At 37.5% G+C, this 24,899-nt stretch overlaps 2 protein-coding genes across 5 annotated transcripts in view; one reads left to right on the top strand and one right to left on the bottom strand.

The window, feature by feature from the left end:
- The window catches only part of TTC37 (tetratricopeptide repeat domain 37), a 98,105-nt gene extending 76,231 nt beyond the window's left edge, over positions 1 to 21,874 (bottom strand). Inside the window, exons 1-10 of one of the 2 annotated variants that reach the window (XM_010380604.2) lie at positions 21,787 to 21,874; positions 17,413 to 17,484; positions 15,092 to 15,246; positions 13,594 to 13,684; positions 9,413 to 9,556; positions 8,036 to 8,127; positions 7,529 to 7,604; positions 6,908 to 7,048; positions 2,776 to 2,874; positions 2,550 to 2,658 (exon numbers count right to left, since the gene is read on the bottom strand). In XM_010380604.2, coding sequence (XP_010378906.2) covers positions 2,550 to 2,658; positions 2,776 to 2,874; positions 6,908 to 7,048; positions 7,529 to 7,604; positions 8,036 to 8,127; positions 9,413 to 9,556; positions 13,594 to 13,683 — 751 coding nt within the window. In that variant the 5' untranslated portion in view covers position 13,684; positions 15,092 to 15,246; positions 17,413 to 17,484; positions 21,787 to 21,874. Of the gene's footprint in view, positions 1 to 2,549; positions 2,659 to 2,775; positions 2,875 to 6,907; positions 7,049 to 7,528; positions 7,605 to 8,035; positions 8,128 to 9,412; positions 9,557 to 12,657; positions 12,768 to 13,593; positions 13,685 to 15,091; positions 15,247 to 17,412; positions 17,485 to 21,786 lie in introns of those variants that run through there. The other variant, XM_030927267.1, reaches the window with a different exon arrangement.
- A 50-nt stretch (positions 21,875 to 21,924) lies between these two features.
- The window catches only part of ARSK (arylsulfatase family member K), a 49,221-nt gene continuing 46,246 nt past the window's right edge, over positions 21,925 to 24,899 (top strand). For 2 of the 3 annotated variants that reach the window (XR_004056474.1, XM_010380602.2), the window contains exon 1: positions 21,925 to 22,255. Coding sequence is in view for 1 of the 3 variants with exons in the window: in XM_010380602.2 (XP_010378904.1) it covers positions 22,130 to 22,255 (126 nt within the window). In the remaining 2 variants the exon portion in view is untranslated. Of the gene's footprint in view, positions 22,256 to 23,389; positions 23,504 to 24,899 lie in introns of those variants that run through there. The other variant, XM_030927933.1, reaches the window with a different exon arrangement.

Genomic DNA, 24,899 nt, shown 5'->3' with positions numbered 1-24,899 from the left:
GTGAGCAAGCCAAGACTGAGGTAATGGTGCAAACCATAAATACCTGAATAAGAAATAAACAGAAAAGAGTGAACACCAGCCATTAATTTTTCAATAACAACAGTAACAGCAGAATAGGGAAAAATAATTGGTACCAGGGGCCATACAATAAAGAAAATCAGCCTACTTATCTTTGGAACACACTGAGTCTTACATTAAAATTGGAAGGATCTGGGTAATTTTGGAACTAAGCTTCCTACCAGGAAAAAAAAAAAAAAAAAATCACAAGACTTCATGAGTATGCTCCTTGTGCTTGGTGTAGCTCATCCTCCTCGGTCTCAGTGCAACACTCATAGCATTAACTAATTAACCTAGGAACTCTTTCTTCTTATACCACTCCTGCCAGGCAGCTATTGCAGTTCTTCTCCCACCCCTCTAACAGCTTACTATCCCCTCTGTGGGCTTCACTTTCTCATCCTACTACTCCCTAATGCACTTGGTCAAGTCTACTTTCCTTTGTATACCTGCCTTTTCCTATTCTTTCCCCATCACTGTAATCTAAGCTCTAATTCAATCACTTTCATTTAAAAAGACAGCCTTAATAAAAAGCCTCACAATCATAAACTCAGTTGGCTCAATATGTCAAGACAGACCATAATAGTCTTTCTGAAATGCTCTTTCCCTGTCATCTGTGCTGTTTCTCATCAAAGTCCACCTTCTTCTCTGACCTCATCCCTTCTCTTTCTCCACTTACTCCCTTTCCCTTTTTCATCTCTTTCCCTCCAAGCCAGCCAGCATTGACCAAAGTATAGTTCTCAGTATTTTTCCCTTTAGTCTTCCTCTGATGGCAACCATTCCATGTCATTTTCACCTACATGCAAATTACTTCCAAACCATATGTCTACCCTTAGTATTGATCTCTCATCTGCAAACCACTGATGGGCATTTCCCATTGACTGCCCCCTTAACATCTCCTCTCAATAACCTACATTTCATACAAATCATCAGGCCATATTGAGCCAACTTTTCAGGAGAGGTGAAAGTTAAAATCGATATTTGCCTCTTTCCCTCTATGAAATCACTTTCATTTTTTCATTCATCTGTTCCTTTCTATCATCACTATCATACTCCTCATTCATTCAAACCTAGTGTCACTTAGTCTACTGGAGCTAGTCCACCTTCTATACAATCTGTCCTGCACACCATGTTAGTTTAAGACTTTATACTCCGCTCACTATACTTTTTATGTTCTCTTTCTTCTTATGGTAGTAAAAAGTACTCTCCTAAATCTATCTTTGACTCAGTTAAAGTAAGGCAAAGGGCATCTGCTTCCACCAAAACCAGAGCTGAAGGTAACAGTGTTTTTTCATTCAGACACCAGGAAAAAAAAAACAAAAAAGTAAAAGAGGACTTAAAAGGAGAGTTAAAGTGAGGAGAACTGAGATAGGTGCAATGGTCATTTTCTACCAAAGAATTTTCCTTCACAGTTATCTCTAGCAGTAGTTTTCAACCCTTTTTTCACTATGACACATGTAAGGGCCATTCACATACAAAGCATTCTCATGTATATACTCATTTACCAACACAGTGAAAAAAATTAAATGGATTAGTAAAGCTCTGCAATAATTGACAATCACTACCACACTGGTGTATGTACTAATATTTCTATTTCAGTGATTGACTTCTGTGAACTTGTTCACCTCAAGAGAATACAGGCATGAAATTTAGGTTATTTAAAAAAAAAAAAAATGTATTCAGCACAGATACTGACCAAAAGGAAAGAGGCTAGTGGGAAAAACCAATATAGCCAACCTCTTGTAAACTGGGGGAATACCACTCCTGGACACAAGACATCCATAGCTACAGTTCTGCCAACTCCCAGCAAGCTAGTCATCATCACTTCTCTCTTCCCCGCAAAGAAAGTACATGAAGATATAAGAGCACGAAGTATACACAGAGACAAATTCTCCCACTTGAATATGCTCTATTTCATTAAAAAAGGAGATTCAGGAATTTAATTACTTTATAATATTACAGTATTCATAACAATGTTCTTATGACACTGTGACATAACATCAACACTGAGGCAGATAAACTTTCCAAAAATCCTTTCTATGATATTCATAGCTCTGTGTAATAGAGGCTGACCTATTTAGCCAAAATATATCTTAGTTATTTCTTCCACTATAGTAAGCAAACCTATTTTACCATTCCTAAAATATGCACCCAGCTCCACATCTCTGCTCATGCCAGCTGGAGTACATTTCCCCTACTCCTGTTTATCTAGTATCTATAAAAAAATTCAAGACATCCTCCAATTCCCACCATTTAAAAGATTTCACTAATCAACAATAAATCTGGCAACTCATAATTCTTCTGTATTACTGTACTTTCCTATATTTATTAGTCTTTTCATGTACACAAAGACTACACATTATACTTCCTTTTATGTCCAGAAACACAGAAACAACACCTTAAACATGGTAGACACTAAAACATGTTTTGATTAATACCATCACTCACATAATCACACACCTCTAGGACACACACTATAATAAAGAAGGAATTACCTGATTCAATTAAATGCAAACAAAGCACTTCTAAGGGATACTGTACAGTAGGATAGATGTTTATCATTCCTTCACAGGCCTTCTTCAATCTAGTGGTCTCATGAGGCAACTTGAAAATATAAAAGCAAATTACACTACATTCTAGTAGTAGTAAAATGTATTTATGAACACTTTCCTAATTAGAAATACATACAAGTCACATTAGAGATTTAAAAAATCAACTTACTTTGGATAAACTCTGAATGAAATGCCTATAAAGCACTTGGTGATCTTCACTAGGAATCTTATCTGATAATCCCAGTGCATTCTCAAAAGCAGTTAAAAGCTGAAACAAATACAAAAGCTATCATCTGTATCATACTTATATGACAAATGATTAAATGTATAAGACTCTCCTACACAAACTACACCTTCAAGTAACTGCAAATGTATTCTACAGTCTGACCCTGACAACTCCAATGAGGGAAAAAGTGTATATGTAAGTTTTGGAATGCATTCTAACTCCAACTGGCCAGCAAACCGCACTGAACTGGTAAGTAACAACTATGCATTAACAACATTAATTTAACAAAACGCACTTCCCAGTGCCTGCTGTCTCCTACAAAGTAGTCAACCAGAGTATAGTCTGATATGCTAGCATAGCTGCTACTGCTCACGTATCATTTTGAAAACAATTCTTCTGAAATCACTAGCACATTCTTTGAAATATCTTCAATGATAGCAGATCTTCAACCTTTAAAAAATAGTTAAAAAGTTAGGTGATACTTTCGCCAAAAGAAAAGCGGAGATATGACTGAACTGTAATGAAACCACTTCTCTTATGCAGTATTAGCTGACTCTGAAGAACATTCCATCACTTCTCTTATATAATATTAACTGACTTTGAAGGTCAACAGGCCTTCTAAATATGTCTTAAATAAGAACAGAATACTAGAATCCAAAGCAAGTGGTATAAAGCACTTCACACCACTCAGTTAGCTACACATTCTGCATTTTAAAATGAATACTCATGACTTAATACCAAAAAGCCACAATGTAGTTCAATATCTCAAATTTTCTTTGGAAAGTATGGTATAAAGTCTATACAAATAAGTAAAATTTTGCTGCCCTGATACAGTTAACAATCTTACAAAGAAGGAACATAGCTCAAAACAGTCTAGCATAAAAGATTTTTTAAAACGGTAATAAAATTATTCCAAATGAAAAATCTGTGATACATTTTTTTCTAAATACTCAGTATTCAAGGTAACAATAAATCCCATTCTTTTATCTATTATTAACAGTGAGAAATCAATTCTTAAAATCATAAGTACAATTAATTGTCTGTCATGGAGGAGGGTAGGACAGACAATCCAAAAAGTCATTTTACTTATTTTGGAATGTGTTTGATATTCTGGCAACCTACACTATTTTAAGGAAAATAATGAAGTTATATTATATTATACAATTTAAGAGAAACTGCTAAGCTATCTAATTTTGTTACTGCTCAATTTTTTCCACAACTGAATATATGCACAGATAAATCATGTTATCACACACGAAAAAGAAATCTTATGCTCTTATTTTTATCCCCAATTCTTAGGACACTGCCTGACACACAATAGGTAGTCAATAAATATTTTCTGAATAAACAAATTAATGAGTGACCAAATGAACACATATACAAATAAATGAACTTCCCATCTTATATAGGGCCTATATTTGTTTATTTAAAAATTCCACTCAATTTAACAAGTGTACATTAAGTAGCTATTTACTATAATAAGAAATTAAGTTGACTTTTAAAGTTACAAATAAAAAAAGGAGAATGATAGATATATTTTCCAAATGTGGCTCAAAACCAATTTTTTTTTAGTCTTTCAAAAAATTCTTTTTGATTACTTTAAAATCTGCACCATAAAGACTTTTTTTCTAGGCATAAATACTCTAAATATTAAATATAAACACTCTGAACAGTGGAATTGTTAAACCTCAAAGTAATTCAGTACTCTTAGTTCAGCAGTGTAAAGAAACACACCTTTAAAGGTACAACTTTTTAGACACCATAAGCAGTTTCGTGAAAGTCAATTTTCACTTTATTTTTTACAGTGATTAAGTTACTGATGCATTGCAGAGTCTTATGAACACAAGGGAATGAAATTCTGATACCGTGAGTACCAATTCCATTCCATCCAGACTCTGCATGAGACTACAGGCCAATAATTCTGACTTTATCTAGAAGAGCCTCTATGAATTTAAAATTATACATTTACAAAATACCTAGCCTAACATACAATCCTTTTTTTTTTTTTGAGCATCCACTGAATCATCATTGAATGTCCTATTTCCAAGGTAATTCATGTACTAATATCCAGAATCTATAAGGAACTTAAACAAATTAGCAAGAAAAAAAACAACAATCCCATCAAAAAGTTGGCTAAGGATATGAATAGAAAATTCTCAAAAGAAGATATACAAATGGTTGACAAACATATGAAAAAATGCTCAACATCACTAATGATCAGGGAAATGTAAATCAAAACCACAATGCGACACCACCTTACTCCTGCAAGAATGGCCATAATCAAAAAAATAAAAAAATAGATGTTGGTGTGGATGAGGTAAAAGGAAACACTTCTACATTGCTGGTGGGAGTGTAAACTAGTACAACCATTATGGAAAACAGTGTGGAGACTCCATAAAGAACTAAAAGTAGGCTGGGCTCGGTGGCTTATGCCTGTAATCCCAACATTTTGGGAGGCTGAAGTGGGCAGGTCACTTGAGGTCAGGAGTTCGAGATCAGCCTGGCCAACATGGTGAAACCCCACCTCTACTAAAAACACAAAAATCTAGCCAGGCATCGTGGCGCATGCCTGTAATCCCAGCTACTTGTGAGGCTGAGGGAGGAGAATTGTTTGAACCTAGAAGGCAGAGGTTGCAGGGAGCCGAGATTGTACCACTGCACTCCAGCCTGGGTGACAGTGACACCCTGCCTCAAAAAAAAAAAAAAAAAAAAAAAAAAAAGAACTAAAAGTAGAACTACCATTTGATCCAGCAATGCCTCTACTAGGTATCTATCTGGAGGAAAAGAAGTCATTATACAAAAAAGATACTTGCACATGCATGTTTATAGCAGTACAAGTCACAACTACAAAAATACAGAACTAGCCCAAATGCCCATCAATCAATGAGTGGAAAAGAAATTGTGATATATATATATATATATACACACACACACACACACACACACACACACAGAGACACACACACACACACAATGAAATACTACTCAGCTATAAAAAGGAATGAATTAATGGCATTCACAGCAACCTGGGTGGAACTGAAGAATATTATTCTAAGTGAAGTAACTCAAGAGTGAAAAACCAAACATCATATGTTCTCACTCATAAGTGAACATATGATAAGAACATTGTATGTTCTCACTCTAAGTTATGAAGACACAAAGGCATAAGAATAATACAATGGACTTTGGGAACTTGGGTGAGGGTGAGGAATAAAAGACTATACATTGGGTTCAGTGTACACTACTCGGGTGACAGGTGCACCAAAATCTCACAAATCACTACTAAAGAACTTACTCATGACCAAATACCATCTGTGTCCCAAAAACCTATGAAAATTAAACATTAAAAAAAAACTCCATAAAAAGAAACAAACGCAATAAAAAACGAGCAAAGGCCGGGCGCGGTGGCTCAAGCCTGTAATCCCAGCACTTTGGGAGGCCGAGACGGGCGGATCACGAGGTCAGGAGATCGAGACCATCCTGGCTAACACAGTGAAACCCCGTCTCTACTAAAAATACAAAAACTAGCCGGGCGAGGTGGCGGGCGCCTGTAGTCCCAGCTACTCGGGAGGCTGAGGCAGGAGAATGGCGTAAACCCGGGAGGCGGAGCTTGCAGTGAGCTGAGATCCGGCCACTGCACTCCAGTCCGGGCGACAGAGCGAGACTCCGCCTCAAAAAAAAAAAAAAAAAAAAAAAAAAAAAAAAAAAAAACTAGCCGGGCGAGGTGGCGGGCGCTTGCAGTCCCAGCTACTCAGGAGGCTGAGGCAGGAGAATGGCGTAAACCCGGGAGGCGGAGCTTGCAGTGAGCTGAGACCCGGCCACTGCACTCCAGCCTGGGTGACAGAGCGAGACTCCGTCTCAAAAAAAAAAAAAAAAACAAAAAAAAACGAGCGAAGATGTGAACACACACTTCACCAAAGAAAATACACAGGTGCAAATAAACACATGAAAAGATGCTCAACATTACTAGGGAAATGGAAATTAAAATGACAATGATCAATTATGTTTCTATTTTCTAAATTCACTTAAATGATCCATTTTCATGAACAAACTTGAGGAATAAATGAGTCAATACCAATTGCTGAGTTTCATTATTCTGGTCCTCCGTACTTTCAGCCAGGAACTGAGTCAATTTTCTCCATAGTTGATGAAGCTCTTGGTTGTCTGCACCTTCTTCCTGCCGTGTTTTTATCAACTTGTGCCATGTTCGAGCCACCTATTAAAGAAGATTTTAAATTATTTTGTCCAAAATGTAAAAATGTCAATAAACATGTAAAATCTGCAAATAAAAACATTTTTATCTGTTGATATATAAAAATCGCAAAAGCATAGAACCCCATCTATTTTTATTTTATTTTATTATATTTTACTTTTTTGAGATGGAGTTTCACTCTTGTTGCCCAGGCTGGAGTGCAATGACACAATCTCGGCTTACCACAACCTCCACCTCCTGGGTTGAAGCGATTCTCCTGCCTCAGCCTCCTGAGTAGCTAGGATTACAGGCATGCGCCACCATGCCCAGCTAATTGTGTATTTTTAGTAGAGACAGGGTTTCTCCATGTTGGTCTAAATGGTCTCGAACTCCCGACCTCAGGTGACCTGCCCGCCTCAGCCTCCCAAAGTACTGGGATTACAGGTGTGAGTCACTGCGCCCAGCCCATCTATTATTAAAAGAAGTCAGAAATCATTCACCAACCTCTAGGTGTTTCTTTTCTTGGTAATATAGATCCACAAGTTTCTTGCAGACATCACACCACTTCTGTTTATCAACACTTAGAACAAAACAAAACACACACACACAAAAGGATTTTGAATCTGATTAATAAAAATAACCAAGGACTTAAAACACTAAAATTTAAGTATTCCAATAATCATTTCAGGTACTATTTTAAATTAGAACACATCTTCTTTCATACTACAGTAAAATTTTCTAAAATGAGCTCTTCATAAAAAAGAAAAGGTTTAGGAAATATTATCTTCTATTATATTGACTGAAAATAATATCAAAGTTCCAAAATTAGTCAGTCCTCTTACTAGTAGTGTTTTGATTCTACTTCAATCACAAAAGATTCTGTGACAAATGTTTGAAAGAAAAAAGCCTCCCAATTCCCAGTAAATGTTGGAATACTTCTATATGAATTTTAATCAGTTTATTAAAATTCAAGCTTTGAAAGAAACTGGCCTTTCCTCATACATTTCTTACCTTTCATAAAGATCCAGGAGCTTTTGGTAAACACCGGGTAAGTCATCCTTAGCATTTATGTGATTATATTTCTCATACAAGTTTGCTAACCCCTAAAAGAAGAAGTACTCATGATTATTCTTTTTCCTAAAACATTTGCTGTTCTCACATCCATTTATTTTGCCAAATAATATGATAATCTATAAAGATTATTTATGAAAAAGGATTATTACAATTTACAAATGAAATGATCTGCCTGGGATTTGCCTCTAAATATAATAACTGAGGGTCGGAGGGCACAGGTGAAGTGGATATTGTTGAGTATGGGTGACAGGAATATAGAGGTATACCATTCCCTTTTCTTTTGAAAATTCATTTGAAGTGCTTCACAATAATAAACACTTTTAATGGCTATTTTATAATCTTCCCATCTAAGATTACTATGTGACACTTTTTTTTTAATTTCAGTATGTGTTTTAAAGTGTTTTATTGCAATATCATTGACATATAAAAATTGTTTATTTTTAAGGTGTACAACTTGATATTTTGATATATGTATTCACTGTGAAATGACAACCATAATCAAGCTAACTAGCATAACCATGCTACATAATAGCATTACCATTGGTGGGGAGGGTGAGGGGAGGTGAGAAGATTTAATTTTAAGATCTATGTGTCACTACTTTTATATGATATAATTAAACAAAAAAAAAATTAAGTAGTCTGTGAAAATTGTCATTTTTGCTTTAAAGAAGGATCAGATATCCTAAACCACTCAGTCCATTATAAAAGCATCAATTTCTCTAAGTGTGTTACCAGATATCCTCAAGTTCTTATTCACATGAACCTAAGACAAACAGGTTCATACCCTCCTGGGCCTACAACATTGTATTCATCAGTTTCAAAGGTGTGATTGAGATACTAAACAAAGTTATTAAATGTAAAAAAGTTGGAGAATCTAAGTAAAAACATTAAGGCCACTAAGTAAGAAAAAAGAATTTAACTTGCACTCAAAGATAGAAACATTAAACATTTTTATATTATTTTATTTTTTGGAAACATTAAAAACATTTCTTTTTCCTCAGGTAAGCATAAAGAATGATATTATGGATAAGTCTTTTATATGCACATATAACTAAGGTAGAGATTTATATTTGAGTGCTCACATTTGAAATAATCTATTAGGTAGGATGTTAAACAGTGTTAAACAACATCCTTCGCACCACTTTTTTTCTAAACTAACTTTCAGGTTTAGAAAACCAATAAATTTAAATTTTTTCTTACATGGGGCAAATGTAGGTTTAAATGCTTAGTTTAGTGTTGAAACCTGTATTTTGAAAAACGTAAAAAAAAAAAAATCCATTCCCATAATACAGAAAAAAAATTTTTTCTACATACCTGCCAAGCTAGTAATTGGTCTGGCTCTAATTCAGCAGCTTTTTTATAGGCACTCTGGGCCTGATCAGGTTGTTCTAGTTCAGCTGCAGCAACACCAATAAAAACCCAGGCATTATAGTTATTTTTCTCTTGTTTTAACACTGTCTGATTTAAAAAAAAAATAAAAGAGCAAGTCAGTAAATTTTGGAAGCAAATGAACTAACAATAACAGAAAGTCTACTTATGAGTCAGGAAATCTGTATCTACCACTAACAGGGTAAACTTCAGAAGCCATTTAACCTATCTGGCTTCAGTTTCCTCAGGGGAAGGAGTTGGACTGTATGAATGACCATAATGGCTTTGAAATAACAGGTGGTTTTTTTAAAGCTGCCCAAGTGATACTGACACCTCCACCAAATGCCTCCCCGTGCTCTTTGAGAATACTGGGTATAAAAAGAACAGTAACTACTCAGTCATCCTGCCTGTCTCCATACTGCTACTGGTCAAACTCACAAAACTGTTCTCCATCTCATTTCACTTAATCCAACTCTCATGTTTTCCTTCACCATGATAGTTTCCCCATATTAGACACAGGGATTTTTCTCGAGATTATAGACTAGGAAAGTAGATTCACCCCAATGTGACTATACCAAATATGTTCAAAATAAATAGTGGCAATGAATGTTTAAACAACACATGCCACCTGGAATAAAAATTATATGTAGAGATAATTGCTTTCAGAAATAACAACTACTTGCTAAGGTAAAATAAAATAGTTTGAAGCAGTTAGCAAGTATATTCTAGGGAAAGAAAAACAAAACCAGTAGCTAAAATGAAATTAACTTCTTAAGGTTTTACATTATTCTAGAGAAAATAAGAATATTTCCATGAGTTAAGCCAGTCATATTATTTGACTTGAGTGCACCCACATAACACTTCTAATAATCTGTCCCTAATATGCAGTACAAGCTCCATTCTATCTGTGAACACACTGATTACACAAATTGGGTCATTCTTGTCACCTGACTAAGTCAGAGCAAAGGGAACACCTGGTAAACAGGCACTCAGGCCTCATAGCACCTGCTCCAAGATTTAAATTTTCCAAGAGCCCAGCTGCTGAGAGGGCCTGCAGTAATCCTAAGATTAGTTTTCCCCAGTAGCTGCCATGACTCTAAGTCTAGTTTTACCTACTATCGTCACTCACCAATCAGAGCCTGCCAGCTCCCAAAAGCTTCTCTAGTACCAGTGAGCTTTCTTTCAAAATAATACACAACATTTTTCTTTCCAATAAAATGGCCAACCTTCTCTTTGTTCTTCAGACAGACAAAAGACCACTTAGCCTGTGTGCATATGCCCGAAATTGCAATTCTTGCTTCCCAAAATAAAATTCAATTTAAATATTCGTGTCTCTATTTATTTTGACTTCAACATAATAATGCTGCCTCCTAACAAACCACAACAATGATGCAACTACCAAAGTTAAGCTCTAAACACTGGCGCCTTATTAATGCTTATGTTCCCAACACCAGCTACAATGGCTGGCACTTAACTGCTGAACAAAATGCAGTAGTCAACCAGCAGTTAGTTAAGCACCGACTATCTGCCTCATGACCAGATTTTTTTCAGAATCTGAAATGGATGTTTAAGAAAATAATTATCGGCCGGGCGCGGTGGCTCACGCCTGTAATCCCAGCACTTCGGGAGGCCGAGGTGGGCGGATCACCAGGTCAGGAGATGGAAACCATCCTGGCTAACACGGTGAAACCCCGTCTCCACTAAAAATATAAAAAATTTGCCAGGTGTGGTGGTGGGCGCCTGTAGTCCCAGCTACTCGGGAGGCTGAGGCGTGAACCCAGGAGGCGGAGCTTGCAGTGAGCCGAGATGGCGCCACTGCACTCCAGCCTCGGCCACAGAGTGAGACTCTGTCTCAAAAAAAATTATCAACAATGTGGTGAAAGCAGGTATGAGATTCTGAAAGAACACAGAGAAAAAAGTACGGAACTCTGCACAAACTGGAGAAGGCTTCCCTGAAGAGACACTCATATCATGTGATAAAGAGCCACAGGCAGACAAAGTGACGATGAGACAAACCCACAGCAAATGCAACATTCCTTTACTCAAAAACGCATTCAGTCTCAACCAATATTCTGGGTTACTACACATTAGTAATCAGGCATTTAGAACTGATCAACTATCCATCTGCATTTTCTAATTGGGTCTCTCTAGTATAAATTATTAACTATTTGGTGTAATTCATATCTGAATTTTGCAGAAAGCCTACAGAAAGAAGACAACTATGGTGGCGCTGCATATAATAACTGAAACGTGCATCAGTTAGATAAACCCAGTGCTGAAGGAAACAGTCCTTCTTCCCTTCTTGTACTCCATCCACAACCTGTCCCCACTTGGAACACATGGCCTACCTTCTTCTAAATCAAGATGAATACCATCATGGCCTTGCATCCCTGCTGGGCTCCATCAGTCACCACCAGAAACCTAAACCTCACAAGGGTATCCTTTATCTGTTTATTCCTTAGACTCATCTTCATATTGCCATGTATACCCCCCCAGTCTTGCCCAATTCCCTCCCTACCACTCTCCTAAATTCTTCATTGTGCCCTCTGAAACTCCCAATCTGGATCAGCCAAGTTCCCTCCATGTTTTTAACCTTTCTTTTAACCACACCAAGTTCTGCCTCAATGAAAACATGGCTAATTCCCCTATAGATCCTACAGATTGCAGTTGACTTCTTTTACAGCTCACATGCCACAGGCCTAGGAGACGAGAAGCAGCTTCTCCTTGCTCACACTGTCACCTACAGTCCTCTTCTGCTCCTTCCTCCTTCAGCAACCCCACTGCCTTTGAAGCGCAGGCCATCCAACTATACTACTAAAAACAGCCTTCTTGTTGCTACAGTCTACCAACTTCCTAACTCCCCTTTCCTTCAGTGAAAATGCTGTATCCTTCTTTTCCACCTCAGTGCCTGTATTCATTCTAACCTTCATGTTGATGTCCCATTGAACACTCTGGCCTCTCAGTTACATGACCTCCACGCTACTCACCCATCCAAAATCTGAATTTCCAGCACGGTACTCATCTGCTCCTCTCCTACCGTCCCAGTTCAATTACTGTAGTGGACCCATGGTAACAAATCTTTAACCTTTGATTTCTCTAATTTTTTTCTATCCTAACCCCTTTTTCCATTGCCTATCAGCCCACTTCTCATTTCTCATTCCTCCTTACCCAGCTTAGACTCCAGGACTCACCACTGTCATCAATCCCTTGTCATCACAACCTCAACTCCTTTGCATGTCTTTCCTCTCTTTCTCTCCATCCACACTTGAACCCCATCATGCCCATCTCCAAACCTGGGAAGCTGAATATGAAGAGAGAAAACTACAGAGGAGTTCATTAATTTCACTTCAATAGCTTGAAACTTCAAATGGGCAATCACTAGGGCCTGCTAATCTTTCCAGTCCTTACTAGCACATTTGTTTTCCCACCACGAAAAAAAAAGAAAGAAGCTATTTCATATCTTCTTTTATCTCAAACCTCCTAACCAAGTCTTCTCCCAGTCTCATCTTATACTTCACCAAGAAAATAGAAGCCATTCGAGAAGAAAGCTTTTCCCATCACCAAATCTACAAGCCCAGCACTGTATGATGGGCACCTATCTTCTCTCCTGCTAAGATGGAAGAAGGATTAAAGGGCTCCCTCAAGCTCTGGATCCCAGTGTATCTCTCACCTACTGATGACTTTACTCCTACCACTACCCTCTGTCTCTCCCCTGAGTCCAATTTCTCCCTCTGAATGGAAACATTTCCATCAACATAAAAATAAGCTTTATAATCTTGATCCTCTCATCCACAAACCAAATAGAAAAAGAACACTAACATGCCATTAAAAAAATGAAAACTTTAAGATACAGTAGCATTCCATGATACAACCATCAAAAGACATTTATGGGATATTCAGGTTTTCAGAACTTGGTTTTGGTAAGTTACCAATACAGAGAAAATTAAGTTTGGCAGAGGTAGTTTATCCTGCTAATTGGAAGCTACATGTCTAACCATTCTAATGGTTCTACTAAATGGCCTTACCCCTTTTGTTGTTTGGACAGTAAATAATTCACATATTACAAATCAACAATGTTTATAAATGGGTAACATACTTTTATTGTGGAAGAAAAAAATACTGGTTACCTTACAGTGTTTCAAAGCTTCTTTGTATTCTTTGTTTCTGATTGCATCTCTAGCACTTTTTAGAGCAGTTTTCACTTCCTTGCTGGACATTCTGTCAAGGCAGAAAGCCTGAGTGAATCTACAGTAATACCTACCCACCCGTAAAGGTTCCAACAAACTTAGTCATCTGGAAAGGGAACCTGGAAAGACAAAAGACTCCTTCTATCTGGAACAGTCTTCCCTCTAGCATATACACAGTTTATTCCTTAACCTCTTCAGATTTGTACTCAAATGTCGTTTCTTCAATGAAACCTTCCCTCTACATGCTATTTAACATTTTAATCTTGCCATCCCCCTACTCTCAACAACCCAGTACTTCCTGAACCCCTTTCACTGCTTTATTTTTCTTGAAAGCATTTGTCACATTTCATATACTATATATTCTACTTATTTATCCTATTTATTTTCTAGGTCCCAACACCCACAAGAATGTAAGTTCTATGCAGGCAAGAAATTTTTTTTTCACTGCCACATCCATAGGACCTAGTATCTTACAAATTATAGATGATCAATTAATAAGTGTTGAAATTAAGTTATATTTTATTTACATTCATTCTCCATATATTTTGGCTAAAATACAAATGATCTTGTTGATCAGAACTCAAAATACATACCAATCTCAATCCAACTCTCCCACTCTATACAAAGCAAGATCCAGTAGAATAAGCCCAAGTCACAGATAAAACACCAACACAAATAATTTCAGTGACTGTGATATGAAAGTTTAAGAAAGCATTGTTTTAATGCTAGTTTCTGTGAAACATAAATCAGGATATTAACTTTCTTCACAATAAGGATTACTGTAGGATTATTACCCATACTTTCTCTGAAGAAAAACAATGTTTAAACTTGAATGGAAGCAATGGATAATGCAAAAGGGCTGTACACTAATTTCAGTCATAAGAAGATATTTTAATTAGTAGATAATTTCTTCATTTAATCTTAAGATATATTAATTTTAAATAAATTAGCATATTTTAAGATTTCACAACTTATTCTGGCTTACCTGTAAACAAGTCTAATTCAATCATAATTCAATGTTGAAAAAAAGAAACATTTGTATTTTCTGTCAGCTCCTCTAATCTCACAGAAAGGTAAAACAAAGCTGGGGTAAATATTAAGTATTTATAGGTTTCAGATGCTCAAGGGAGTAAAATGTACCAAAAAGATGAATCACTGACATGGTAAACTGACAGTCCTTTATATCCAAAGAAGAAGCTAACACAGAAGTATGCGACCAAAGAAGCTTGAGAAGTTAGATATATATTTTTTAATCTTTTTGACTTAAAAAATGTTAGGATTCAAAATAATAGAAAAATTAAGATACCATAAAATCAATTTATCTACAGCTAGAACCAGATTCCCTAAATAAGCAGATAAGTAACTTTTTTGCTGAGTTACAATAATTATATAATTTAAAGCACCATATTTCATATGTTCTTGATTTAGAAACTACTACCTTATCTGAAATTATCTTGGTATATATTTATAGGTGAAACCTTCAGAACTTTTTTTGTAGTTTTGCAAATCTTGATTGGAGTAGGTAACAAATTTCAATGCTGATTTCACAATTTTCTCAAACCAGTTTCCTTTGGTTAAAAAAAACCCTGCAGACTAAAAAGGAGAAAATAACATCAAGGATGATGACAACTGATCTAGATCAATAAAAAGAGACAAAAAGAGATACTCAAGTAAAAAAATCAAAAGATGTCCAAGTTGAAAAGGAACAAAAACAGTCTCAAATTAAAAACAAACAGAAGACCACAACCATTACATAAGGAGGAAGTTCACCATCTCTTCTATCACCCAACATTCAAGAGGGCACGTATGCAAACAAGGTAGAACCAACCACTACTAAACTGCATGCAGCCCCCAAGCTATTTGCTATGCATGATATAAAAAATATATAAAGAATATAATCTAAATCAAGAGAAAGACTTAAGACATATAAGTCATTCAGTAATCAAATGCTAAACTAAGGGTAATGACTGGAAGTGCAATAGGAATTTAGAGGAGGAAAGGTGTGTGGTGTGATGTTATTAACAGCTACTATTAATAGAAGAAGACTTAAGAATGGAGGGAAGAAGGAAAATTGCTCTACTCAAGAGGCAAACGCATTAGCAAAGTGAGAGAAGTGGGAATGAGTTGTGGCAAGTACAGGAAACAGTAAGAAAGCCATGCTGAATAGATCAGAAGGGACTTATTAAAGAAGAGAAGAAAATTAGGTTGGATAGGTCAAACAGAGCCTCAGATTACAGATCCTGAAAGTCAAAAAGACATGTATGAACTAAAATACAGCAGCAAATAGGAAGCCATTAGGAATTTTTAAGTAGGTTGTTTTTAAAGACCACTATATAGAAACAAATACCATTTTTCTCTTGGTAATCAATTCTAATATTAAATATCCTTCAGTATCTGTGTGTCTCCATATGTAATTACAATTCTTCATGCTACAATGGAATCCTCTATTCTTCTCTTCCAATTCCTTATTCATTTGATGCAACATTTAACATAATACGCTAGCACTGAGGTCCTCTCTCACTCAAGCATACACACATATATGTATGTACGTAAGTTTCAGAAGGTTAATTTCTAAAAAGACAAAATAATCTGCCCCTTTTCAACCCTAAAAGCTACTTCCTTCTTTTTTTGGGGGGGGCGGTGGAAGGGAAAGGTCCATTCACCAATTTTCTATACAAACCCTTATTGAGATCCAACCACCTACTAGGTACCACTTAAACCCATTTTCCTTCCAAGGGTAAAAACCTACTACCCAAAATGATTCCATGTAACCCCATACTCCTCTATTTTGGATATTTCCCTTGATTGTAAGGATTTCTAACATTTCAAAGAAACACCTAGCTCTCTTGCAAGAGAGGGAGATGTCTTTAATATTCTTCCACAACACAACTCCCTGTTAATTCTTCCCTCTTATACCTCTCCTCCCACTTTTCTTCTCAATCTCAACTGACTTTTTTTAAACAAGCGTATTCATTTTGTACGTTTTCACTCAATTTTTTCTATTACCAACCCAAATTTTTTTTTTTTTTTTTTTGAGACGGGAGTCTGGCTCTGTTCCCCAGGCTGGAATGCAGTGGCGCGATCTGGCTCACTGCAAGCTCCGCCTCCCGGGTTTACGCCATTCTCCTGCCTCAGCCTCCAGAGTAGCTGGGACTACAGGCGTCGGCCACCGCACCTGGCTAACTTTTTGTATTTTTAGTAGAGACGGGGTTTTACCGTGGTCTCGATCTCCTGACCTTGTGATCCGCCCGCCGCGACCTCACAAAGTGCTGGGATTACAGGCGTGAGCCACCACGCCAGGCCAACCCAAAATATTTTTATCCAACATAAATCAAGCATAAAAAGTGGCAACAATGGCACTTAGAAAGAGTTAGAAAGTGACAGTCATTCCATAAAGGCAATGATATTCCTCAAAGACAACATATATAGGTAAGTGAACTGATATGTCCTACTGTCCCCAGTTGAGGCTATGAAACCTTAAATAATATTCCAATATGCTCATATAAAGATTCCACAAAGCTAAAACAACAATAACAATAAATAGTAATGATAATGATAATGGAAGCTAATTACAGAAAGGAAAAAAATGATACCTTTAAATCTAATAACAAAAGGTATTTTGTGATGACCCATAGTCTGACATTAAAAAAAAAAAAAAAAAAACTATGCCATTAAATCTTTCTTCTGAAAGGAATGAGTAAAAACAATCATTAAATAAAAATAGATTCCAATTTATTATTTAGCATTCTAGACACTTACCTTTTACCTATTATTACTACCTCTATATTCTTCCCGAATTGAATTTCAGATTGTTCCTTACCCATTTTCCATCTAAATTAAATAAAAACAAGTATGAGACAGTCAGATAAAAAGGATGACACCCACAACCCAAAACCTTCTAAACTTTTTAAAGCATCAGATTCAATTTTCATAATTCATAATTTAAAACATGAGAAATAATTATGTATGATTTTTAGTATTTGTATTCTTTCCCAGAGAGGCACTAATCTTAATCTCCAAATTTCTAAATTGGTCTAAACTATATTCCTAGGGTCTCAGATGATAAAAGGAAACTTCTATAAGAGATCAGAAGGATTTTGAAAAATCATTTCAGAAACCCAAAATACACTGATGTCAATATAAAAAATGGAGCCAAAAAAGAATATCTACTATTTCTGTGCCATTTTCGCTTTGAATCAAGGACATCTACAGACAACTAAGGGTACTTACTTATTTACACCCAATTTGCAACCCAATTATATTAGAATAGAACTTTGTTCTAAGGAACATAAGGGGTATAATACAATTATATTAGTTTGTAATCTAATGAAAACAGAAAAATTTTTAATGTTAATAATGCATTTAAATAGTCATTAAAAATAGTAACACAACTAACTACACATCTACAAATTCTAAGAATATTTTGATAGCATCCCTGAAGTGGCTTCTGTCAAACAAAAAATAATCTAGAATGGTCCCTGGAGAGAATGGAGGTGGTTTTGAAAAGCTGAATAAAGTGAAAAAAACATGCTACTTCAGAACTAGGAAGTAAACAATGTTTAGGTGAGGCAGGTAGGGATGAACAAGGAATGAAAAGTTTCCCTAACCAAAACACTCATTAGTGATCTACCTAAATAGAAGTATAAGTTCAACAGTAAAAAGTCTTACTGGTAAGAAAAGAAAGTACGGTAATCCAAACAATGTTTAGGAAAGTAAGATAATAGTTAAAAAAGAAAAAAGTACCAACTTGACTATTTCACTGGCTTCTTTAGCCCTGGTAACACTTGGCTGGCCTCCTCATCCAATCTAGTTTTAATTTATCACTCAGTCACTTCAACTCTGTTCTTACAAAATACCCTAGATCCTGTCAGCCCCGTTACTCTGTCATATCCACCCACCAAGGCTTACCCTAGTTGAGAGTGAGCTTAGGAGATCAAATGGATCTAGGATCAAAGCCATTAGGCCTTGGGTACCTGACTTCATTACTCAAAGCCCATTTCCTCACTGGTAAAGTAAGAATTGCATCACTTACCTGACATAAACATAGATGAAGTACTTGGACATAATCTATACTAATAATGTCCTATCTACTGTTATTCTCTCAATCAACTTCACTACTTGCCATTCCTAAAACAACTAGTGTGATAACTCAGTTACAAATTTTCTCTACACATGCAAAATCCCCAACCCTCTCTGCAACCTCCTTCTTCCTTGCTCTCTCAAGAAGTAAACTTCTTACCTATACAAATGGCCCGACTTACAAATGGCTGAACTTACAATTTTTTGACTTTAGGATGTGCTTATCAGGATATTAAATGGATTTTGACTTACAATATTTTCAAGTTAAAATGGGGTTTATCGTGGTGTAACCCCATCATAAGAAGCATCTATATTCCTCAAAAGACAGCTATCATCAAACATGAGTATCCTCTTCAAATTAGTTACTACACTACATGAATACTAGAGTACAGCCTACAACAGGGATCACTTCCTTCTCCAAACCACTTGTTAACTGAGCTACTCAACTGCAACTTAACAAATATTATTTTTATTATCTTTTATAGACATAACCTGTCTCCCAATTCAATAAATTCTTAGATGTAGGTCTTATTTTTCAGAGCTTCTTAGATACCCAACACTTACTGAATAATACATATTCAATAAAGAGCTAAAGATCTTTCAGCTTCCAAAGCTTACCGGTGTTAACAAAAAACTGAGTGACTGAGGGAAGTGTCTCAATCAGTAGAGGTTTATCGAGTCATACTTTGAGGACACGCCTGGGGAAAAACAAGCCACAGAAGCATCTGCGACCCGCACTTTCCAAAGAGGGCTTTGGCAACTCAGTATTCTAGGGGAGAGCACGCAGGAGTGAAAAATGGCGGAAGGGAAGTAGGAAGTGAGGAAAATGGTTACATTCTCCTGAGTACCTTTTCTGATAGCATAGTTACTGATTAGCAAAAATGTTATATGTTCACAAAAGAGTAATCAAAACAATGAGGGAACCTGAAATTATGAGAACTAGCTGAAGAAACTGGGGACTAGGAAAAAAATAAATGATGGAGAGGGAGTGGGGGGAAGGACCGTTGAAAGGGAGAGATTATCCATGTAAAAGTGAAGAAAAATGAACTAATGAATGGTTAAAAATAGAGGAAGATTAACTTCAACTTAAAATAGGAACTTTTAATGAGACCTATTTAAATGTGGAATGAGGTGTTCAGTGGAAGTGTTTCCCATCGCTAGAGATGAAAAAGCATAGGCTGAACAATCCACTCAGCAGGAATGATTTAGGATAAACTGAATGTCAGATGGGAAGTAGGACTAGAAGCCTCTCAGATTCTTCCAGCACAATGTCTCTAAGGCTCTAAAATATCTGTCTTGCTCCAAATCACTGCAGCACCTGCTCCTATTGACACTGCCAAGGGGAGAAAGAAGAAAAAGATGTATTCTTGTAATTCTGTCATCAGAGTACATATCCTGTGGAAACAAGGCTGTAGAGAGTAAGTACAGTTTATGGAATCAGACACAAAGTTAAATATAACTTTTATGAATTCAAATGTCAGTCAATATTGTCACCATGGTAGAAAATACATCCTACATTCCAAATTAACTCAAAACAAATTTGTGTTTATGAGGGAGTCCACTTGTATTACCTTCCACGCTGTATTATTATTTCATGTATGCTAGGTTTTGCTTCCCTGAAGTCTAACCTCGTGTAAACCAAGACTATTGTTTAGGTTTTTTTTTTTTTGAGACAGAGTTTTGCTCTTGTTGCCCAGGCTGCAGTGCATTGGTGCGATCTCGGCTCACTGCAACCTCCGCCTTCTGGGTTCAAGCGATTCTCCTGCCTCAGCCTCCCTAGTAGCTGGGATTACAGGCGCCCGCCACCACACCTGGTATTTTGTGTATTTTTCGTAAAGACAGGGTTTCACCATGTTGGCCAGGCTGATCTCAAACTTCTGACCTTAGGTGATCCGCCCATCTCGGCCTCCCAAAGTGCTGGGATTACAGGCTTGAGCCACCGCGACCAACACTGTTTACGTTTTTGCGTGACCCGCAGATCTTTATCATGCTGCTTGAGTAACAATTCTGCTACACTAACAGATAAACTCAGTAGACTGTCAAGAAATTTTGTAACTAACTGCAGACAGAGCATTTAGTGAGTTACGGCATAGACTCCTCAATTTTCAGTCGTGCTCTGACTGGCTCCCTGTGTAAACTCAGGTCAGTCATTTAACCTCTCTAAGCCTGTTTTCCTATCTGCAATATGGTGAAAGTGAGGATCATGGAAAATATTCCATATAAAAGTACCTGGCATGCAGTAGATGCTCAGTAAATGCTTAGTGTAACGCTCAGCACCTAAGTGTCATGTGAGTATTAAATAAATCTGTTCCTTATTACAATTATTTTATGCCAAAAAAAACCTGCCAGATACTAGCATTCAGTTGAATTATGTTAAGTAAGTAGTACAACTCCTCTTTTTACTGTCAGAATATTAAAACTACTAGTGTGATGTGCAAATTATATACTCGAAACTAGATACTGAAATTAGAATTTGGCTTTGGGACAGAAATCTGCTTCTTCCAGAACTCTCCAAAGGAATTCAACAGTCAAGAGACCGGTTTTTATTCTGCAGCAAAACAATGATATTCTGAACCTATGCCAACTAACTGAATACGTCGCAGAGCCCATTTCCCTCTCCAGTTTCGTTTATCTCCTTTGCTCTCTGAAGGCGAGGAACAGCTATGCTTTCCCCCGCCTACAGCCTGAAACTTCTTACTAGGCCCCGCTCCTCGTCCCATGCGAGCACAGTAAATCCTGACTACGCAGGGTAAGAGAAGCTATAAGATGAGACAGGCTAGAGATTTCCCTGGGAAGGTATTCGAGGGGCTCTAAGGTATTCAGGGCGCACCTGAGGCGGTCCACCCAGAGGCCCCACAAGGAACCGCCCTATTGAACTTAAGTGACAGCCGCGCCGCCACCTCATCGCCGCCCAGTTCACGCTCTCGCCGAACACTCAGTCACGCTTGCGCGGCCCAAAACGAACAGCCCCGGCCCCGATTCTTTCTTTCGCTAAGTACCATTTCAATCGCCTTTATGATCCCTTGTGCAAAAGCGACAGAGATCCGAACCCACCTGGGACAGATGCTCCTCTTCCACAAATGCCGAGTCTGCAATGAGAGCGCATGCGCCTTTCCCAGGAATCATTCACGTGACTGGAAGTGGCTGGGTTCTGATTTGCTCGGTATTTGATTAAAAAGCCTTAATGTGGGTAAAAGCGGGGATTTCTCTGTGGCGCATGTGCGCGCTCTCAGCCTGATGGGAGTTGTAGTTCTGCGTGTGAAGCCCGACGTTACTATCAAGAAACCAAACTGCAACCTTTGGGAGTTGTTCGCTGTCCCTACCGTACTCTGCTAGGGAGAGAACGCCAGAGGGAGGCGGCTGGCCCGGCGACAGGCTCTCAGAACCGCTACCAGCGATGCTACTGCTGTGGGTGTCGCTGGTCGCAGTCTCGGCGCTAGCGGTACAGGCCCCCGGAGACGGGGAGCAGAGGCGGGGAGCAGCCAAAGCGCCCAACGTGGTGCTGGTCGTGAGCGACTCCTTTGTAAGTACCGCGAGGCAGGGGAGGGGCGCCCCGCTAGGGACCGGAGACCTCCCCGCCGCCGCCTGTGCTGCAAGCTTTGGGTAGCAGAACCTGAGACATTTTCAAACACCTTTCACCCCGATGCAAAGAAAAAAATACATTTTATGTGAGACCCCGTGTACTCATAATACACCACATACCTATGCAAGCATGTAAAACAATAGTGAAATACTGAAAACATCTTTGCAGATTTTTTTTTTTAATACTGACCTCGATTCGCTAAATTATTTTACCACTACTAATGAACTTTCAGTCCATACCCCGGTTTGGTTTAATTGTGTGGTAAAATAACATTCTGCATCTCCATAAAAGCGTGTTAGCTTTCCAAAAGTCATTTCCCAGTTCACCTCAAGTTTGCAGGAATTCATGTTTGGATGAGAAGTGAAGAAAGTTTATTTTTATTATCCAGGTTTGTGATAATCCTGTTAGTGCTGATTCAAATGGAATCGTTGGTATAACTTGATTCACTCCCCCGTATTCCAGAAAAATTTTGCGTATGTGTGTGTGTTGGTAATGTGGCCGAATCCCAAACTTAAACAGTTTCTGAAACTTTCCCAAGCCAAAGGTGCTACTGTCAACCTTACCCGAGGCTTTTAGGATGATACAGGTTTTAAAAAGTGCTGCTTAGACAATTGTTTGGTTATTAATTGTAATATTAGTTTCTTATCACTCGGTGTTACTGTGGTCACACAGAGGTTGGTGTTAAGCATATCTGGCACTAAAGAGTGTTTGCAATCATATGTTGTATTCCCTTTCTCATAGATTAACCCGTGATGATTAAAATTGCATAGTCTGGATGTGCCCTTGAGATTTTTTGAAAATATTCAAGTTATCTTTGTGATTTAAACTTAGAGAATGGGCGGTACTGGAAATTGACTAGATGGCATTTTATTACAGAGTGCTCTTGTAATCAAAGGCAAATGAAGGAAGCAGGATTGTGCAGAGGAGAAGCTGAATTTTGTTGCTATCTTATGAATGACAGTTCTCAAACTAATATGGTGCTTCAGAGCTGCTTTCCAGTTGGAGTGAGGGGAACAGACCTTTCTACCTGCATGTTGGATGGCCACTGATTGTGGGCTGCTCCTAGAATGGGGCATGATGTTGGGCAAAGCAGCTGTCTTCAGCAGAGGCAATTGTTCATTCCTAAAAGGGAATCCGGATGTGGATCACAACATCCCAGAAACTTCCAACGATGACTGAGATATTTAGGTTTGTTACTTTTTTAGTATAGTATGAACGCATAGATTTTTCTATATTTGCTTACATTTTTGGCATTCACATACTTGTTAGTATTCAAACTGTCCTATCTTTGGCCAGTGGAAGCCCCTTCAGGTGGTTCTGAGTCCTTTTGACCCATCCCCATTAGTATTTGACAGCTTGCTTTAACAGAGTTCAGTGTCCACAATGCGTATTTCCTGCCCCATCTTGTGTTTAGAGACCACAATCTGAGTGTTAGGGTTTTCATTGCATCTAGACCTTTCCAGTGGACAAATCTAGAAAGTACATATATTTTAGAAAGAGAAAAATAAATTGTGAGATTATACTGATACTTTCCATTCAAATTTAAGATTATGAGTTTATTCTTTAATTTTTATACTTATATCTTTTTTGTCTTATGCCAAATACTTTGGTCCAAACATATAATATGTATATATCAATGTGTTTGAAAATAAGTAATATTACTAGAAATAATGCTAGTCCTGAGTGGAGCTTACAGTTTCTTTGAAGTTTTTGTTTTAGGTATATTCAACTATATAGTAAAAAGATTGGTCTTTAAACTTAAAATAATTCCTCTCTCTATGATTATACCAGTTTGGTATGCTGTTAGATTCTTGACACTGATTTATCATTTCTAAAACTCTACAGGCTAAGATAGAGCAGTTGAGCAAATAATAATTGTAGGAAGAAGGTAGCACATTGGTTTTACGTTCAGGATAGCAACGCAAGAGCTTTGCAGACCAACTCCCAAGAAAACAAGCAAAACAAATGAAAACACTTTTTTAAACTATACATAAAAACTATTAAATATTTGAAACATTTAACGTGTCTGGAAATTGTCCTAAGGGCATACACCAAATGAAGAAATGTTTATTCAAGAAAATCTACTAAAACTTGGTAAGAATAGCAAGAAGAGTCTGTGGCAGTGAACTATGGCTTTGACAGAGGTTTCACTCACGTGGGTGTGGCCAAGAAGATAGGACTCCTTCTCCCCACAGCTCCCAGTCACTGGTTATCATATCTCACTAGAAGGGACAGGCTGTGAGGATTTCTCATCTTCTAATCCAAGTTGGAGAGGTTAAATTCCTAATGAATGCAGCTGAGAAGTTGAGGGCTCCCTTACTTCAGTCAGCCCCCACTTACAGGACAGAGACTTTATGCCAGGTGCGGAAGGTTGAGAATACTAGGGCCCTCATTGCCCTGGCCCTAGCTCTATAGTAGGACAAAGGTTCCATACCAGGAGAGACAATCTGAGAAGACCAAACAAGCTTCTGCAAAGCAAGCAGAATGGAGGAAATGATAAGGATTAGAGCAGAAATTAAGGAAACAGAGGATGGAAAAATAGTAGAGAAAATCAATGAGACAAAAAATTGGTTCTTAGACAAAA

The sequence above is a fragment of the Rhinopithecus roxellana genome, chromosome 3 (assembly GCF_007565055.1).
Source record: "Rhinopithecus roxellana isolate Shanxi Qingling chromosome 3, ASM756505v1, whole genome shotgun sequence".
NCBI classification, from domain to species: domain Eukaryota; kingdom Metazoa; phylum Chordata; class Mammalia; order Primates; family Cercopithecidae; genus Rhinopithecus; species Rhinopithecus roxellana.
Note: the sequence above shows the minus strand (reverse complement) of the source record. Positions and strands in the feature narration are given on the sequence as shown.